Below are 16,212 nucleotides of genomic sequence, written 5' to 3' on the forward strand. Positions count from 1 at the left end.
CAGATAACAATTGCCATTAACGAGCATTAGGAACCAGACATTTTAAGTAATTTGACATTTTTTCCCAAAGGTTGGATTTGATGCCATTAGAGTATATAATAAGAGGCTGAAAGCACTGAGGAAAATACAGAAACTCATCAAAAAAGGACAATTAAGAGCAACAAAGGTGAGGCGACATTTTTCTTTTCCCTGTTAAATTCTTTCCCTGCTCAGAGGAAAATGAAAGCAGTTAGATAGTTAAAATTAGATTTATTCCCTTTGGTACCCAGATATGTACAAGGAGACAGTAATGTTGTTCTTGTAGGCAAGAGGAAATGGGAGAGAATTTAAAAATCAGCAGACCTCTCTGGAAACAGAAGGTTTGATTTTTTTTTTCCCCCGTCGATAAATAAACCTTATTTTTACTGAAGGGAACAAAATTAGTGCTAATACAATGCCAGAAAATTGCTCACAGTAGAAGACAGTTAAGTTCATAAACTTTTAGATCTATTACCTTTTATTCAGACTCTCCTGCCTATGTATCTCTTGGCCAAGTTCCACAATCTTCCAGAAATCAAGAGTTTCCTGGCTGCTCTGCTCTTCCATTTTTCTTCCTAGGGAACATCACAGTTTGGACTGAGGTAAATCTCATTCCTTAAGAGTTCATCCCTTTGATGTTTTGCTTGCCAAGGAAAAGTGTATAGGACTTTTAAGTAAATGGAGTTGAATCTTTGAAAGATGTCTCCCAGTGTTTGGCACTGAAGCTGGCAGTGTTTTCTTTGTTTAGAATGGCATTATAAGGGATGCTGGTTCATCGAATAATGCTTTTGAGCCTGATGAAGATATTGAAGATCCAGAAGACCTTGATATCCCAACCAAGGAAATAGAGATTCAAGTGGATTGGAACTCTGAGCTTCCAGTCAAAGTGAATGTTCCCAAAGTGCCAATCCATAGCCTCGTGCTTGACTGTGGAGCTGTGTCTTTCTTGGATGTTGTTGGAGTGAGATCCCTGCGAATGGTAAGGTTTTGGTGCTTTGGTTTATAGATCTGGAGCTTGGGCAGTAGTAACAGGGTAAGGGACACCTGGTCTTACAAAGGGACAATTGTTGGATCTGTAGTTTTTGTAGAGGAATGCTTTTGCAATAGAGTATAATATTTGAAAGTATGGGCTGTGTGGCCAGACGGGGGGCAGGGGGGTGGTGTTTTGAATCCCGGGTCTACTACTTACTAGTGGTGTGACCATGGACAAGTCACTTAATCTATCTGTACCTCAGTTTCTTCATCTGCAGTATGGGGGTAATGATGGTACCTACTTCACAAGGTTTGTTATGAGGATTAAATAGGCATATATATATATATATATATATATATAATATATGTAGTTTATTTTATTAGCTACATATATAATATATATTATATAGGTATTGTGTATAAAGAGGTAGTTTAGAAGAGTATCTTAGGAAATATATTTATTAAGTTTTCTTTTTCTTGGAGTACATAGAAGATATTAGAAGGAAGAAAAATAGATAACTGTTTGTGTCAAGTGTTATGTTTTTGTAACACAAACAACAGCAGGGTAAGGACTCCCAGAGAACATGGTAGGACTGGAAAAGCAGGTGTCATTAAGAGGTTAGAACAGGAAGCAGGTCGGTTATCTAAGACATCAAAGCAAGAGTTGAGGAGCATGTGGGACAGAATCTTTCATGGTGTCAGAAACCAGTTATGCAGGCTCAAGCAAATAATTGTGGAGTGCCTAATATTTGCCAAGTGCTCGCCAGGCATAAGAGAGACACGATAAAGCCACCGCAGCCCCTATCCTGGGGGGACTAAACAGTCTAGAGGGGAAGGCAAACATTAAGCAAACATTTAACCAACTGTATGAAGCACCCCCACACACAGACTAACCAGTGTGTCAATGCGGCTAGATGTTAAATTTAGGTGAAGTTTCAGATAGGTATTAAGAGGGTCGGGGTTTGGGGCGCCTGGGTGGCTCAGTGGGTTAAGCCGCTGCCTTCGGCTCAGGTCATGATCTCAGGGTCCTGAGATCGAGTCCCGCATCGGGCTCTCTGCTCAGCAGGGGGCCTGCTTCCCTTCCTCTCTCTCTGTGATCTCTTCCCTTCCTCTCTCCTACTGTGATCTCTCTCTGTCAAATAAATAAATAAAATCTTTAAAAAAAAAAAAAAAAAGAGGGTCGGGGTTAAAAACAGGTTCCAGGCACCGACAATCAGATGTAATAAATGGAAATGACCCCAGTGGGTGAAGGGGATTAAGAGTACACGTAATCATGATGAACATTGGGTAATACAGGGAACTGCTGAATCCCTACATTGTAACCCTGAGACTAACACAACACTGTAGTTAACTACACTGGAATTAAAATTAAAAAAAATTTTAAGTCTATTTAAAAAGTATGGCAATGACCCCTAACTGGAGTTTAATCCTAACTGGAAGCTTAATCCGGGCTTCCTGGCTACCTGGGCAAGAGCAAGTGATGATTCTACGGGGTGGGTCCTGGGCTGGTGAGGTAGAAAAGTGATTATTCTACTAGGCAGAAGAGTTCAGGAATATGCTGGCAGGTTCTATTCCAGCTATTTTGGAAAACCTGGGTAGTATAATAACCATTTGAGAACGGAAATGAAGACATAAATCTTGTTCTGCCTTGTGCATTTCACTCAGCTGTGGCTCAGATCCATTGTAGATTGTGTTAGTCCAAGGGTTTAATGAACTGCTTTTGGGGAGAGTCAGAACTTATTTAATGCCAGGATAGTTTCCACACCTAACCAGTGGTTCTTTCAAATGCTTTAAGGGCAATTATGAGATCTCCAAACATTATACTTGCGTAAAGGTCTTGATTTTTTCCCCCCAGAAATGTCATGTTCTATTTTATTATTGCCCATAGGTCTTGTGTCTTGTTTTTTTGTTTTTAATTTTTACTAATTTGTATATTTTTATTGAAGCATAATTTAAAAAAAAGATTTTATTTATTTATTTGACAGAGAGAGAAAGAACACAAGTAGGCAAAGTAGCAGGTGGAGGCAGAGGAAGAAGCAGGCTCCCTGCTGAGCAGGGAGTGTGATGCAGGGCTTGATCCCAGGACCCTGGGATCATGACCTGAGCCAAAGGTAGATGCTTAGCCAACTGAGCCACGCAGGCAACTCTACTAAAGTATAATTAACATACAGTGTTATATTAGTTTTGGATAAACAATATAATGATTCAAAAATTCTATACATCACTCAGTCTCATCACGATAAGTGTACTTTTCATCTCCTTCACCTATTTCACCCATCCCCCACCCACTTCCTGTCTGGTAACCATCAGTTTGTTCTCCCTATTTAAGACTCTGGGGTAAAAAAAAAAAAAAAAAAAAAGACTGGTTTTTTGTTTTTGTTTGTCTCTTTTGTTTGTTCATTTGTTTTGTTTCTTAAATTCCACTTGTGAGTGAAATCATATGGTATGTCTTTCTGTGATTTATTTCACTTAGCATTATGAGTGACGTTGAATATCTTTTCGTGTGACTGTTGGTCCATCATGTTGTTGCAGATGGCAAGATCTCATTATTTTTCATGGCTCAGTAATATTGGTGTGTGTTTGTGTGTGTGTGTACACCACTTCTTTACCCATTCATTCTTTACCCATTCATCTATGGTTGGACACTTGGGTTGCTTCCACATCTTGGCTATTTTAAGTAATGCTACAATAAACAGAGGGATGCATATATCTTTTTGAATTAGTGTTTTCATTTTCTTTGAGTGCATAAATACCTAGTAGTGGAATTACTGGATCATATGTTACTTCTTTTTAAAATTATTTTAGGAAGGTCCATACTGTTTTCCTCAGGACCTCCACCAATTTACATTCCCATCAACAGCACACAAAGGTTGCTTTTTCTCCACATTTTTGCCAACTCTTGTTACTTCTTGTATTTTTTGATATCAGCCATTCTGACAAGGTAATACCTCATTGTGGTTTTGATTTGCATTTACCATGATGAGTGATGTTGAGCATCTTTTCATGTGTCTGTTGGCCATTTATAGGTCTTCTAGAGAAGATGTCTATTCAGGTCCTTCGTCCATTTTTAATGAGATTATTTGGGGTATGGAGGCGTTGAATTCTATAAACTATATATTTTGGCTATTAACACCTTATTGGATATATCATTTGTGAATACATTCTCCCTTTCAGTAGGTTGCTGGGTTTGGGTTTTGTTTTGTTTACGGTTTTTGTTTTGTTGATAGTTTCCCTTGCTGTGCAAAAGCTTTTTATTTTAAGAAAGTCCTAATAGTTACATTTTGCTTTTGTTTCCCTCGCCTGAGGAGTCATATTTAGAAAAATATTTCAATGGCTGATGTCAAAGAAATTACTACCTATATTTTCTTCTAGGATTTTTATGGTTTCAGGTCCCACATTTAGGCCCTTAATCCATTTTGAGTTTATTTTTGTGTTATGATATAAAAAAGTGGCCCACTTGCATTCTTTTGCATGTAGCCATCCAGTCTTCCCAACACCATTTGTTTGACAGACTATCTTTTCCCCATTGTGTATTCTTGCCTCTTTCATCATAGGCTAATTGGCCATATAAGTGTGGGTTTATTTCTGGGCTCTCTATCCTGTTCCATTGATCAATATGTCTGTTTTTGTGCCTATATCAGACTGTTTTGATTACTAGAACTTTGTAGTGAATCTCAAAACCTGGGGTTGTGATACCTCCAGCTTTGTTCTTATTTCTCAAAATTGCTTTGGCTGTATCTAGATTTTTTTTCATTAAATTTTTAATTTTGAGATAACTGTAGATTCACATGGAGTTGTAAGAAATAATACAGAGAGAGCCTATGTACCCCTCACCCAGTTTCTCCCCACAGTAACGTTTTGCAATACTACAGTACAGAAATCACAATCAGGACATTGACAATGACAGAGTCAAAATACAGAGGACTTTTTAGGTCAGTTTTTGCATTTGGCATCCAGTGGCCACATATCCATGCTTACATGTCTTCTTCTCAAAGATAGAAACACATACTCTTGTTTCCAATCCACGGGGGCTGTGTTAGGAAGCTTCCTGTATTTTCTTCCCTTTCTTCCACAAATATCGGTGAAGCCCCTCTGTGCCATCCAGATGGCAACATCTGCTGCCGTCTCTGGAGACATGGTCTTCTCATCCCTAATCCTGCCATCACTGCAGGTTGAAAACCTCTGTGGTTTTCCAAGAATGAACTTTTCTCCAATAATCCACTTTCTTTTTTTTTTTTAATTTTTAATTTTTTTAAAAAACATTTTATTTATTTAAAAAGATTTATTTATTTATTTATTTGACAGAGAGAGAGAGAGAGAGATCACAAGTAGGCAGAGAGGCAGGCAGAGAGAGAGGAGGAAGCAGGCTCCCTGCTGAGCAGAGAGCCCAATGTGGGTCGATCCCAGGACTCTGAGATCATGACCTGAGCTGAAGGCAGCGGCTTAACCCACTGAGCCACCCAGGCGCGCCAAAAATATTTTATTTATTTATTTGGAGAGACGGAGATCACAAGTAGGCAGAGAGTCAGGCAGAGAGAGAGAGAGGAAGAAGCAAGCTCCCTGCTGAGCAGAGAGCCTGATGTGGGGCTCCATCCCAGGACCCTGGGATCATGACCTGAGCTGAAGGCAAAAGCTTTAACCCACTGAGCCACCCAGGTGCCCCTAATAATCCACTTTCCTCGATGTCCTGGTTAACCATGAAAGTGTTCACATTTCTCCTGAGCAGGTAATGGAATGCTCCGTAACTGTGGACAGATAAAGTCATTCGCTGTTACAATTTTTTTTGTTTGTTTTTAGATTGTCAAAGAATTTCACAGAATTGATGTAAATGTGTACTTTGCATCACTTCAAGGTAAGTGCATATACAAATATATCTGCCTCTAAGACTTTCTTCTAAGCTTTTTCTTCTGCCTTGGAATGTGGGTACATAAATCAGCCTTTTTAAAAAAAACTATGTTTTATTAGGGTAAGAAATGTCTAAGTATAAAAGTTGCCATTTTAGTCACACTGACATATACAATTGAGTCAGCGGCATTAAGTAGAGTCACAGTGTCGTGCAACCATCACAACGATCGATTTCCAAAATTTTTCAGTGCCGCAAACAGAAACTCTACTCGTTATGCAATCTCTCCGGTTATTTTTTGAATCTGCAAAGATATTATTTCCTATTTGTTCAGTAAAGCTGGTAAGTCATCTGAAAGTATGTCCTGACAGCAGTGCAGGGTCAGTGGGGGAAATTTACCATGGGGATGACATAGATCCCTTAAAAGTAGAGGATCCTCCAGGGTCTGAGTCTTTGTCTATCTGTGCACCAGTGTATGTATATAGAAACATGCTACGGCTTAGGCTGAGTTCCCTAGAAGCAGGCCCTGAGATAAGGATTCTTGCGCAAGTGATTGAGAGTGTACATGAGAAATTCGTGATGGGCTGATGGAAGAGGATAGGACAAGGGAAGAGGCTGGACGAAGACATGGTTTTAGAGGTCTGCCTGAGCCTGATGTCATAGGGGGCACCAGCAGGAAGAACATCACGGGGATATCCTTCCTGAGGCGAGCAGGCCAGCCTTTTTATCCCCGTATCAGTCCGTCAGGGGCTATAGGCCCCACGGTTGGGGTTTAGACTGGTAGCCAAGGAAATTCTTCAGAGAAGGTCATAGCCGGGAGCCATTAGCAGCCAGCCTTCTGGCAGCCCGAGGGTGGTGCCCTGGCAAAAACAAGATGGTCAGGAGCCAAGTCTGCCCACTCCAGCTAGTTAGGGTATAACCATTCCATGTTCTTCTGGAAAAGAAGTTCAGTCAGCTGAGAGCCGGGTCACATTTTGAAAATGAGGGAAAAAAAATGAGGAGCTGACAAAAGTTAGTATTGGCTGATGTTAAAAATGTGCTTTCCTAGAGACTGAACATTATTTCCTTCTTTTGAAGATCATGTGATAGAAAAACTGGAGAAGTGTGGTTTCTTTAATGATAACATTAGAAAGGACATATTCTTTTTGACCGTCCATGACGCTGTCCTCCATCTACAGAACCAGGTTAAGTCTCGAGAAGTTCAAGATTCCATTTTAGAAACGGTAAATAAACATTTAACCTTTCTACATAGGTATCTTTCCTAAACTTTGATGGTTTCTGTGAAGAGAAAAAATTCCACAAATGTTGGTTTGAATCCCAGTCTAGTAGGATTTGGGGCCACCTGCTTAATTTCCCAGAGCCTCACTTTTCTCATCATTAAAATGGGAGTAAAAATGTTGACCTTACTGGGTCGGTAGGACAACTAAATACGATAGATTGTAGGAAAGCACCTGGTGGTACCAGATACATATCCGTTTTACAATGTGCAGGTTTACTAATAAAAGTAGACATTAGCTATCAAGATGCCTTTTTAGAATATAGGTGGTGAATCTTGGATTTTCTGTGATTTAGGTATACAAATGCACAACTGTGTATACAATTTAAATTTTCAGCCAGCTGGAAAATCTCAATGGTAAATGTCTTTAAATAGGATCCATTAGGTCACGAGTGATCTTTGAAAAGGGAAAGAAAGAAAAGTCATGAATCAGCTGAGAGTTAATTATTTCCAACAAAATAGAAAAGACCCTGGTTTTCAGGAGCCTCCCTATTTTTGTCAATTCTCCTGATATCCTCAGAAACCCAAGCATTTCAGCTTGGGTCATTGGACGGGTCAGTGGGTTGGGTCATTGGGCCTAGGCCAAGAAACTCTTCTTTCATAGACCCTCTGACCGTGAACTTGGGCAACTAAAACAAATACTTATAAAATAACAACAGTAGTAATTACTTCGGTGACACGGTGTACTGTATTTTCAGTTGGTTACTTCTTTTTAAAAATAGGATGAATAGATTTTTCTTGTAGGTCGGAAGCTGATCTTTGAAGTAAAATTAATCTAGAAAACAATAGTGCATTATTCTTTTCAGCTCTTGTTAGTGGAGAGACTGCTTAATACTGCTGGGAGATATATTAACACTAAATATCAAGGTGTGGATCTGAAATACATAAAAGAAAAAAAAGCAGTAAAACCACAAATCTCAAAAGAAAAAAAAGAAGAGAAGAAAGCAAGCAAGCTACATGCAAGAGGCTGATCTTTGAAAACTCATAAACCTTTTTCTATTTTCTAACTTAAAATTCTCTAACCCATAGATAACAACAACAAAGCAGGATCATACAAAGCATTAAAAAAAAAAAAAAACCTCACATTAAAACTATTTAGAAGTGAGGTGTCAAATTCTTTCTCAGCATGAAAATGGTTGTTTTGTTATTTGTGGTTTTTTTTTAAAAGATTTTATTTATTTATTTGACTGAGAGAGATCACAAGTAGGCAGAGAGTCAGGCAGAGAGAGAGAGAGAGGAGGAAGCAGGCTCCCGGCTGAGCAGAGAGCCCGATGCGGGACTCGATCCCAGGACCCCGAGATCATGACCTGAGCCGAAGGCAGCGGCTTAACCCACTGAGCAACCCAGGTCCCCTTGTTATTTGTTTTTACTCTATTTCTGATTCAAGCTCTCAGGCCAGGAATGCTGCAGAAACAGCTAAACCACAAGTGCCCTTTCCAGGGATAGACTCAGTCTTTTGGCATCATGGAGGCCTCGTCCGCCATCAGTGCATGGCTGGGATGGCTTTTTCTGGCCCCAAACAAGTGTTAGCCTGAGTATCACTGAGGGCTTATAACATACAACATAACATATAACATGCACTTATAACATATAGGCTTATAACATACACTTATATGTTATAACATAGCATATAACTTAAAACATACATACATACACTGGTTCACTAAGTAGAGGGTTGAGCAGTGCTGACAACCTGTCACACCAGGAACTTACACTTTTATGTGTCCTCACTGCCTAGCACAAAGCCTCATACCCAGTAGATGGATAGCAATAAATCTGGCCTTTGGTTCTTTCCTTTCCTTCAGGAAATGTAATGTGTGGGTATTGTGGATGCAGTGATGGGACCCTCTCTCTGTGACCATCACAAGGCTTATCCTAGGATAGCCTCAAGCGGTGGTTCTACCTGCCCCCTGACTTTTACGTCATGGCCATCTGCACAGGGACTTAAGAAGTCTTTAATGCATTTCCACCCAAGCAAAGAGAATTGGGTTATTTATTTCTGAAATGAAAAGTCGCTCAAAAGCACTTTGAAACAACACCCTTGCCTTGATACACATCTGGAATTGCTTTAGAAATACCCTTCATACGTCAACCAAGGCCCAGATTGTTATTGATTTCCTCTGTGTGGAAGATTAAATTGCATGCTACTGCTAAAAAGCAGAACTTTCCTGAACAGTCAACCAGAGAGTGGTCCGTACAGTGTGGCTTCCACTGGCAATAAAATTAATTTCCATCCAATTCAGCTGGGAGCGGCTTATTGTCATTGGTCACAAGCCCTTCACTGGGCACTCACTGTGTGCTCGATGGGGTACTAAGTGCTCTCAGCCTAGCTGCTGAAGGAGAAACACAATTGATGGCTGAGTCATTGAGGCAGACAGGGTGACTCCCTAAGCGGTGCACACTTCAGAGGCTGGGGAAGAGAGATGAGAAGGAGGCGAGACAATGGCCGTTCATGACCGTTCATGATTTGACATGTTCACAATTGAATGTGGAAAAAGTAGTATGAGGAAGAATCCTGAGGTGGGAAATGTAAAAGAACAAGAAAGCTGAAAAGGATTTCGTGGTGTGGAGATTAGAGATGAGAAGCACCAGCAAAGCTTCAAATAATTTTCAGGGGAGTATCAGGGTGGGCTGATGTCATTATCGTTCCAATAAATATCCTCTGTTCTCTTGGTCAAGATCACTCTCATGCAGGACTGTAAAGATCCTCTTGAATTAATGGAAGCAGAGCTGATTGAAGAAGAACTTGATGTCCAGGATGAGGTATGATCATTATTTCCTTTCTGAGAAAATAATGTGGATTGAACCTTGACTGGATAGAATAATACAAATAGTGTCTGTGTCTGAATAAAACCATTAAGGGAAAATGACTTTGAAAAAGATACTAAAAGGATGGCTTCACAGAAAGGGGAAAGTGGAAAAGAAGAACTGTCCCTTAAAGACGTTAAGTACCTAGGGGACCTTTTGGCCCAGACATATAGGCATGTTCAGTGATTGGAAGCAGCCAATATACTGGTCCTGACTTTATACTTAAGCCTCTGTATATGTCTTCTTCCTGCCCCACCTCAGGAAAGTAGGCAGGGGGAAAGATGGCTTGAGGGAATTTCTAACCGGGGAGTTTTATAAACTTCCGAAGTTTGTGAGGGACAGGAACCTCACAGAATTTTCTTCACCTGACTGATAATGGTAAACAAGACACACCCTCCAACTGAAACTGATTCCATGTATTTTTTGGAAAGATTTTATTTATTTATTTGAGAGGGAGGGAGAGAGAGAGAGATCCATTGTGATAGAGATAGTGAAAGTGAGAGACAATAGGAGCAGGAAGGAGAGGGAGAAGCAGGCTCCCCGCTGAGCAGGGCTTGATCCCAGGACCTTGAGATCAGGACCTGAGTTGAAGACAGACGCTTAACCCACTGAGCCACCCAGGTGCCCCACGATTCCATGTATTTCTGATGCTCTTGGGACGTCAGACTCTTTCTAGGAACCTTGACCTAAAAATAGTATCTGACTGACCTTTGTGGCTCCACCACCAATTAAAGTGGGACCAACAAAGGAAGATCACAGGAATTTTAAAGTTGAAAGATGTCTTGGAATAAGACATCCACATCGTAGCCCCTACAGATGTTCACTCAGCTTGTACGTGAACATTTCCAGATATTGGCAAACGGTAGCTTTTCAAGGGAGTTTGTCACGTGATTGGATGTCGCCAAGTGCTAGTTTTGCTTCCAAAACTAGATGCAGCCTTTCTTTAATATCCGCCTTCACAGCAACACAAGCCCTCCTACCGCCCAGCCCTTACGTATTTGAGAGAAGCTCTCATGGGTCCACCGGACTCCACTCCGGGCGAGATTCCTCCTGTTCCCTTTCTGGTACTCCTCACGGGCACACAATTTATCTCTGTCAAGAACAGGACACAAAATCCCAGGCGGAGTCAGGTCAGTGAGGAGAGTACACAGCCACAACCGACCTTGATCTTGTCGAGACACGTCTGTTCCTGCGACTTTAAAATGTGTTTATTTTCATTGCAGCCACATCAAAATCTTGGCTTCTTTTTGTTCTCTTTTTCTGTTTTTTAAGGATTTATTTATTTGTGAGAGAGAGAGAGAGGAAAAGAGAGAGTGAGTGGGGGAGGGGTGAAGGGAGAGGGCACGACTCACAAGCAAACTCTTGCTGACCCTGGAGCCCAATTCGGGGCGCTTGATCTCACGACCTTGAGTACATGAACTGAGCCGATATCAAGAGTTGAATGGTTAACGATGAGCCATCCAGGTGCCCCTCAAAACCTTGACTTCTGTTGAGCAGGGACCAACTAAAACCTTGGGCATTTTATACAAACTATGGCCCAGGTAGGCTCCCCCTTTATATTTATGTAATTGGCTTTCTACCCTAATGCGGGGTTATGCATATGTTTGCTAGATTACATCTTGTTGGTTCTAATTTATTACTGTAGTTTCAAATCCTGAACTCATCACCCAGCATATTAACGATCCATTTACTTGCTATCATATACAAATCTGATCAGCGTGCCTTCTCTGCCTTACTCCAGATCTCGATAAAAGATGTTGAGAAAAATAATACTCAAACCCTTATGGTAAAATCAGGCAGTGTGGATGACAGGCAGAGATTTTTGTGGGGAAAATACATTGCTAGGGTGAAAATCAGAGGTCCTGTGTCCTTAGTCCATCAGCTTAGTGAGTTTTAGCTAAGTAAGAACTCATCACATTGGAACTTAAGGGGTCGCCTGGGTGATTCGGTTAAGCATTTGCCTTTGGCTCAGCTCATGATCCCAGGGTGCAGGATTGAGCCCCACATTGGGCTCCCTTCTCTGTGGGAAGCCTGCTTTTTCTCTCTGCCTGCCACTCCCCCTGCTTGTGCTCTCTTTCTCTCTGGCAAATACATAAATAAAACCTTTAAAAAAAAAAAAAACTGGAACTTGGGGCTCCTGGGTGGCTCAGTGGGTTAAGCCTCTGCCTTCGGCTCAGGTCATGGTCTCAGGGTCCTGGGATCGAGCCTCGCATCGGGCTCTCTGCTCAGCAGGGAGCCTGCTTCCCTTCCTCTCTCTCTCTCTACCTGCCTCTCTGCCTACTTGTGATCTCTGTCTGTCAAATAAATAAAGTCTTTAAAAAACAAAAAACAAAACAAAACTGGAACTTAATGGGTGCCTGGGTGGCTCAGTTGGTTAAGTGACTGCCTTTAGCTCAGGTCATGATTCCAGAGTCCCGGGATCGAGGCCCGCATTGGGCTCCTAGGTCCACGGGGAGTCTGCTTTTTCCTCTGACTTTCTCCCCTCTCAGCTCTCTCTCTCTTTCTCTCTCTCTTTCCAGTAAATAAATAAAATCTTTAAAAAAAAATGGAACTTAAGAAGTTCCACACTACAGAAGTATTTTCTGATTGCCACATAAACTAATGGCATCATTATCCAAGTAACAGATAAGAGGGTCATTCAGGTAAGGTTTCTGTGGGTAGCAAAGGAGTAATAGTAGAGTGGAGTGGTGTTGAGGGGTATGAGCTGTATTTCTTTTTTTAAAATTTTCTTATTATTTAAATTCGACTAGCCAACATAGAATACATCATTAGTACCTGACATAGAGGGTATGAGCTTTAGAACAAGACAGACGTGTGTCCGCCCCAAATCTACTACCTACTGGCTGGGTAGCCTGGGGAAGATAACTGACCATGTCTTCATTTCAGTTTCTTCACATGAAATGGAAATAGTAATACTTCATAGAGTTGTGGAAATTAAAGGACGCATGTGAAAGAATAATAGTGTCTTGTACATAGTAAGTGCTTGATCAATAGTACGTCTCGCTTTTAAATAAATCTAAGAACAATGAGGTACAAAATAAAGTTTTTACCCTATACACACCCAAGATGAGCAAATGTGAGTAACCCAAACTATCAAATCATAGTTGTAAAAAACAAAGAGCACGTAGACTCAAGGAGAATTCGGTTGTATGAACGCTTTGTTTCCCCTTCATTTCCGCAGGCTATGCGTAGTCTTGCTTCCTGAAAGCGGGCTCAGGAGGTTGCTATAAGCAAGAACTGCAAGGCAGAATTCACCCACCGATGTTATTCTATGCAAACATTTTCTGCATTGACTATTTCTTTGGACTTGAAACACTCATTCTCTTCCCATTCGATTTTTAAAATGCTTTGATTTTTTTTTTTAACCTCTTAGTCAATGAAAGAGAACCACTACGAATTTTTTGGAAAGACTTTATTTATAAAATGGATAGCCTACCTGTAAAATGTGCAAAATGGTGAGGAGAATTATCCAGGTGATTTAGTCACGTCCAGATCTGCTGATGTGATGATGCTGCTGTTCCCCCGTCCACCCAACAGATTTGCTGACAGTGTTCTCATGGGTACTGGAGTCCCTTTGTTAGTTGGGATAAGTGTGCCCCAACAGCCTCCGTGGGCAGGTGAATCAGGAAGGACTGTCATAAAGAGAAATCCATTTCTCACTGAACTGGATACCCAAGAATGGCACTGGTCACAGTGTAGGGTCACACTGAATAACTGCAGAAATTTAATTAACACATTTATCAATCAAAGTCTTCAAAAATCGCTTTTAGTAAATGCATAAGCAAAGTTTTTAAAATGCAAACTTAGTACTTAATAATCAATGTGATTATACGTGACCAGATATGTAAACAGAGCTCAAAATTAAAAAAAAAAAAGGTTCACTTAAAAACTACAGAGCCAGGCTGATCTGTTTTACAAACACTGATCCAGAGAAGCAAAGCAATAAGATTATTGTGGTTGGTAGAAGTCATTTTTTGGTATGATAATAGTCATGGATCACAATTAAGATCAAATAAAATCTATGACATTGTCTCCAGCTTAAAAATGTAGCTTTAATTTAGTTTGTAGGAATGATCATCATGTACAGGTATAAAGAGGTATGGTCTATTTAAAATCTAATGCAAAAATTGTGTTATTTTGAACATAAAAATTTTGATATAAGACTGAGCTCATATTTTTGTCTAAAACTTAAGCAGCGTGTACAGTGATCTGTAACAGAATTCTGAGTACCTTTTCCCCCCAAAAATTTAAGAAGTGAACATCTTATATATAAGTCTATGTTTAAAATGTTTTTTTTTTTTTTTTAAGACAGAACATTCTAAATGAACTTAATATCAAAAGACAAAACGTTGGTTTGGAATATACACATTGAAAATACATAGGTCTTTAAAAATCCATATTTTAAACCAGAACATTTTGTATCTTTTATTTTTACGTAATCTTTTCTGAGTGCCAATGGTTTTCTAGGTATTATATATAATATATAGACTTTAGTCCTGAGGACTATTACCATATATCACACTGCAGTGAATGAAGTTGTACTTGATTTCTAGGGAGAAAGAAATATGCAGGTCCCCAACTAAGACACTGTTTTGCCTGGTTGAGATTTGTAGTGTACCTTTGGCACAAATGTGTGAAACTCCCAAATGTGTTCAGCTATCCAAAGGCATCATGTCTTATCTCTGTGTTTCTTAAATACGATCAGAAACAGGCTATCTACTTCTGAAGGATTATTATCAGTGGTCAATATCAAACTGGTTCACTAAAACATCACTGTCATTTCCCCTTACCCAAATCATTCTGCATACCGGAATTGGAGTGAGTTGCTATGGATTGCAATGCAACAATATTCTTTCACTCATGGGTTGTACTATCCTTTGCTGATATGGAACAGATATCTCCCCTGTTGGGAACAGCCTAACTAGGATTATGATATTATCCCATTTCCACATCAATACCTGCCTGTAATAGTGACACATCTTCTAAGAGTGAATAGAACAGTCTTGCAGAAAATGGATGAATACCTCTGTTTAATAGAGGAAATGTGCACTGCCCTTTTTTTTAATTAGTTGAAGGAAATACCAAAGTTCTATTTTACAATAAGGCTAGAGTCTTGTAAAATCTTGGGTCCACTTGTGACTATTACAAGAACACAGTCTGACTTGTTTCCCAAGCACACTCTAGGAATACTGCCTTTTCTGTGCATTTTGTGAATAGTAACCATACTTTTAAATCTGTATTGTCAATGGAAATTTTACTTGAAATTAAAGTTGTCTTCTGTTATGTTTTTAACCTATAGAATAAGATTCCAGTGTTGTATATGAATTTCAATAACAAATGAAAAAAATCAAACATGTACATTTGGAAATATTTGCACATATTTTTTATTAAATGTAAAGTAGCCTTTCATACTACTCTGATGTGTCCTTTCTGAACAAGACTATTAAATATAATAAAAAAGCTACATTTTCAGTTTGCCATTGCTCTCATCAGCCATCATTTTGCTGTATTATTTATAGATCCACTTCTGGCGTGCCTGGGTGGCTCAGTTGGTTAAGCGACTGCCTTCGGCTCAGGTCATGATCCTGGAGTCCCATGGGGAGTCTGCTTCTCCCTCTGACCTTCTTCCCTCTCATGCTCTCTCTCTCTCAAATAAAAATAAATAAAACTTTAAAATATAGCTCCACTTCTATTTGTGCGCAATGTCTTTTTATAAAGGCTTTTCAATGTAATAACAATGTTACGAATAATCTCAGTTAATTCTTTTTTTTTAAGATTTTATTTTTTGAGAGAGAGAGAGAGAATAAAAAGGGGGTAGGGGCAGAGAGAGAAGCAGACTTACTGCTGAACAGGGAGCCCGATGCAGGACCCAGGGATCATGACCTGAGCCGAAGGTAGATGCTTAATTGACTGAGCCACCCAGGTGCCCCAATCTCAGTTAATTCTTATAATTCTTACCCAAGTATTTCCAGTTTATTTTGTGCAATGATTTTCATTAATTTAAGCAAAATCTTAAAAAGATTTTATTCATTTATTTGAGGGAGAGCAAGGGAGAGATCCCAAGCAGGTGAGGGGAGGGGCAGAGAGAGGGAGAAGCAGACTCCACACTGAGCAGGAAACCTGATGTGGGGTTCGATCCCAGGATCCTGAGATCATGACCTGAGCTGAAGGCAGTAGCTTAATAGACTGAGCCACCCAGGTGTCCTTTAAGCAAACTTATCACACTTGTACAACATATGTACATATCAAAAGGATACAAAGTATAGTGTACTGCTTGAGGAATTGCCACAAAACA

General features: G+C 40.0%; 1 protein-coding gene across 4 annotated transcripts in view; it reads left to right on the forward strand.

Annotated features, from left to right (window-relative positions):
* Window positions 1–15,395, forward strand: part of SLC26A4 (solute carrier family 26 member 4) — a 49,950-nt gene extending 34,555 nt beyond the window's left edge. For 3 of the 4 annotated variants that reach the window (XM_082692007.1, XM_082692005.1, XM_082692006.1), the window contains 6 exons: window positions 71–166; window positions 767–997; window positions 5,788–5,842; window positions 6,911–7,056; window positions 9,789–9,872; window positions 13,099–15,395. In XM_082692007.1, the coding sequence (XP_082548133.1) occupies window positions 71–166; window positions 767–997; window positions 5,788–5,842; window positions 6,911–7,056; window positions 9,789–9,872; window positions 13,099–13,122 (636 nt within the window). In that variant the 3' untranslated portion in view covers window positions 13,123–15,395. Of the gene's footprint in view, window positions 1–70; window positions 167–504; window positions 710–766; window positions 998–5,787; window positions 5,843–6,910; window positions 7,057–9,788; window positions 9,873–13,098 lie in introns of those variants that run through there. The other variant, XM_082692008.1, reaches the window with a different exon arrangement.
* The last annotated feature ends 817 nt before the right edge of the window (window positions 15,396–16,212 follow it).

Source organism: Mustela nivalis (genome assembly GCF_964662115.1).
Source record: "Mustela nivalis genome assembly, chromosome: 12".
Lineage (NCBI taxonomy): Eukaryota > Metazoa > Chordata > Mammalia > Carnivora > Mustelidae > Mustela > Mustela nivalis.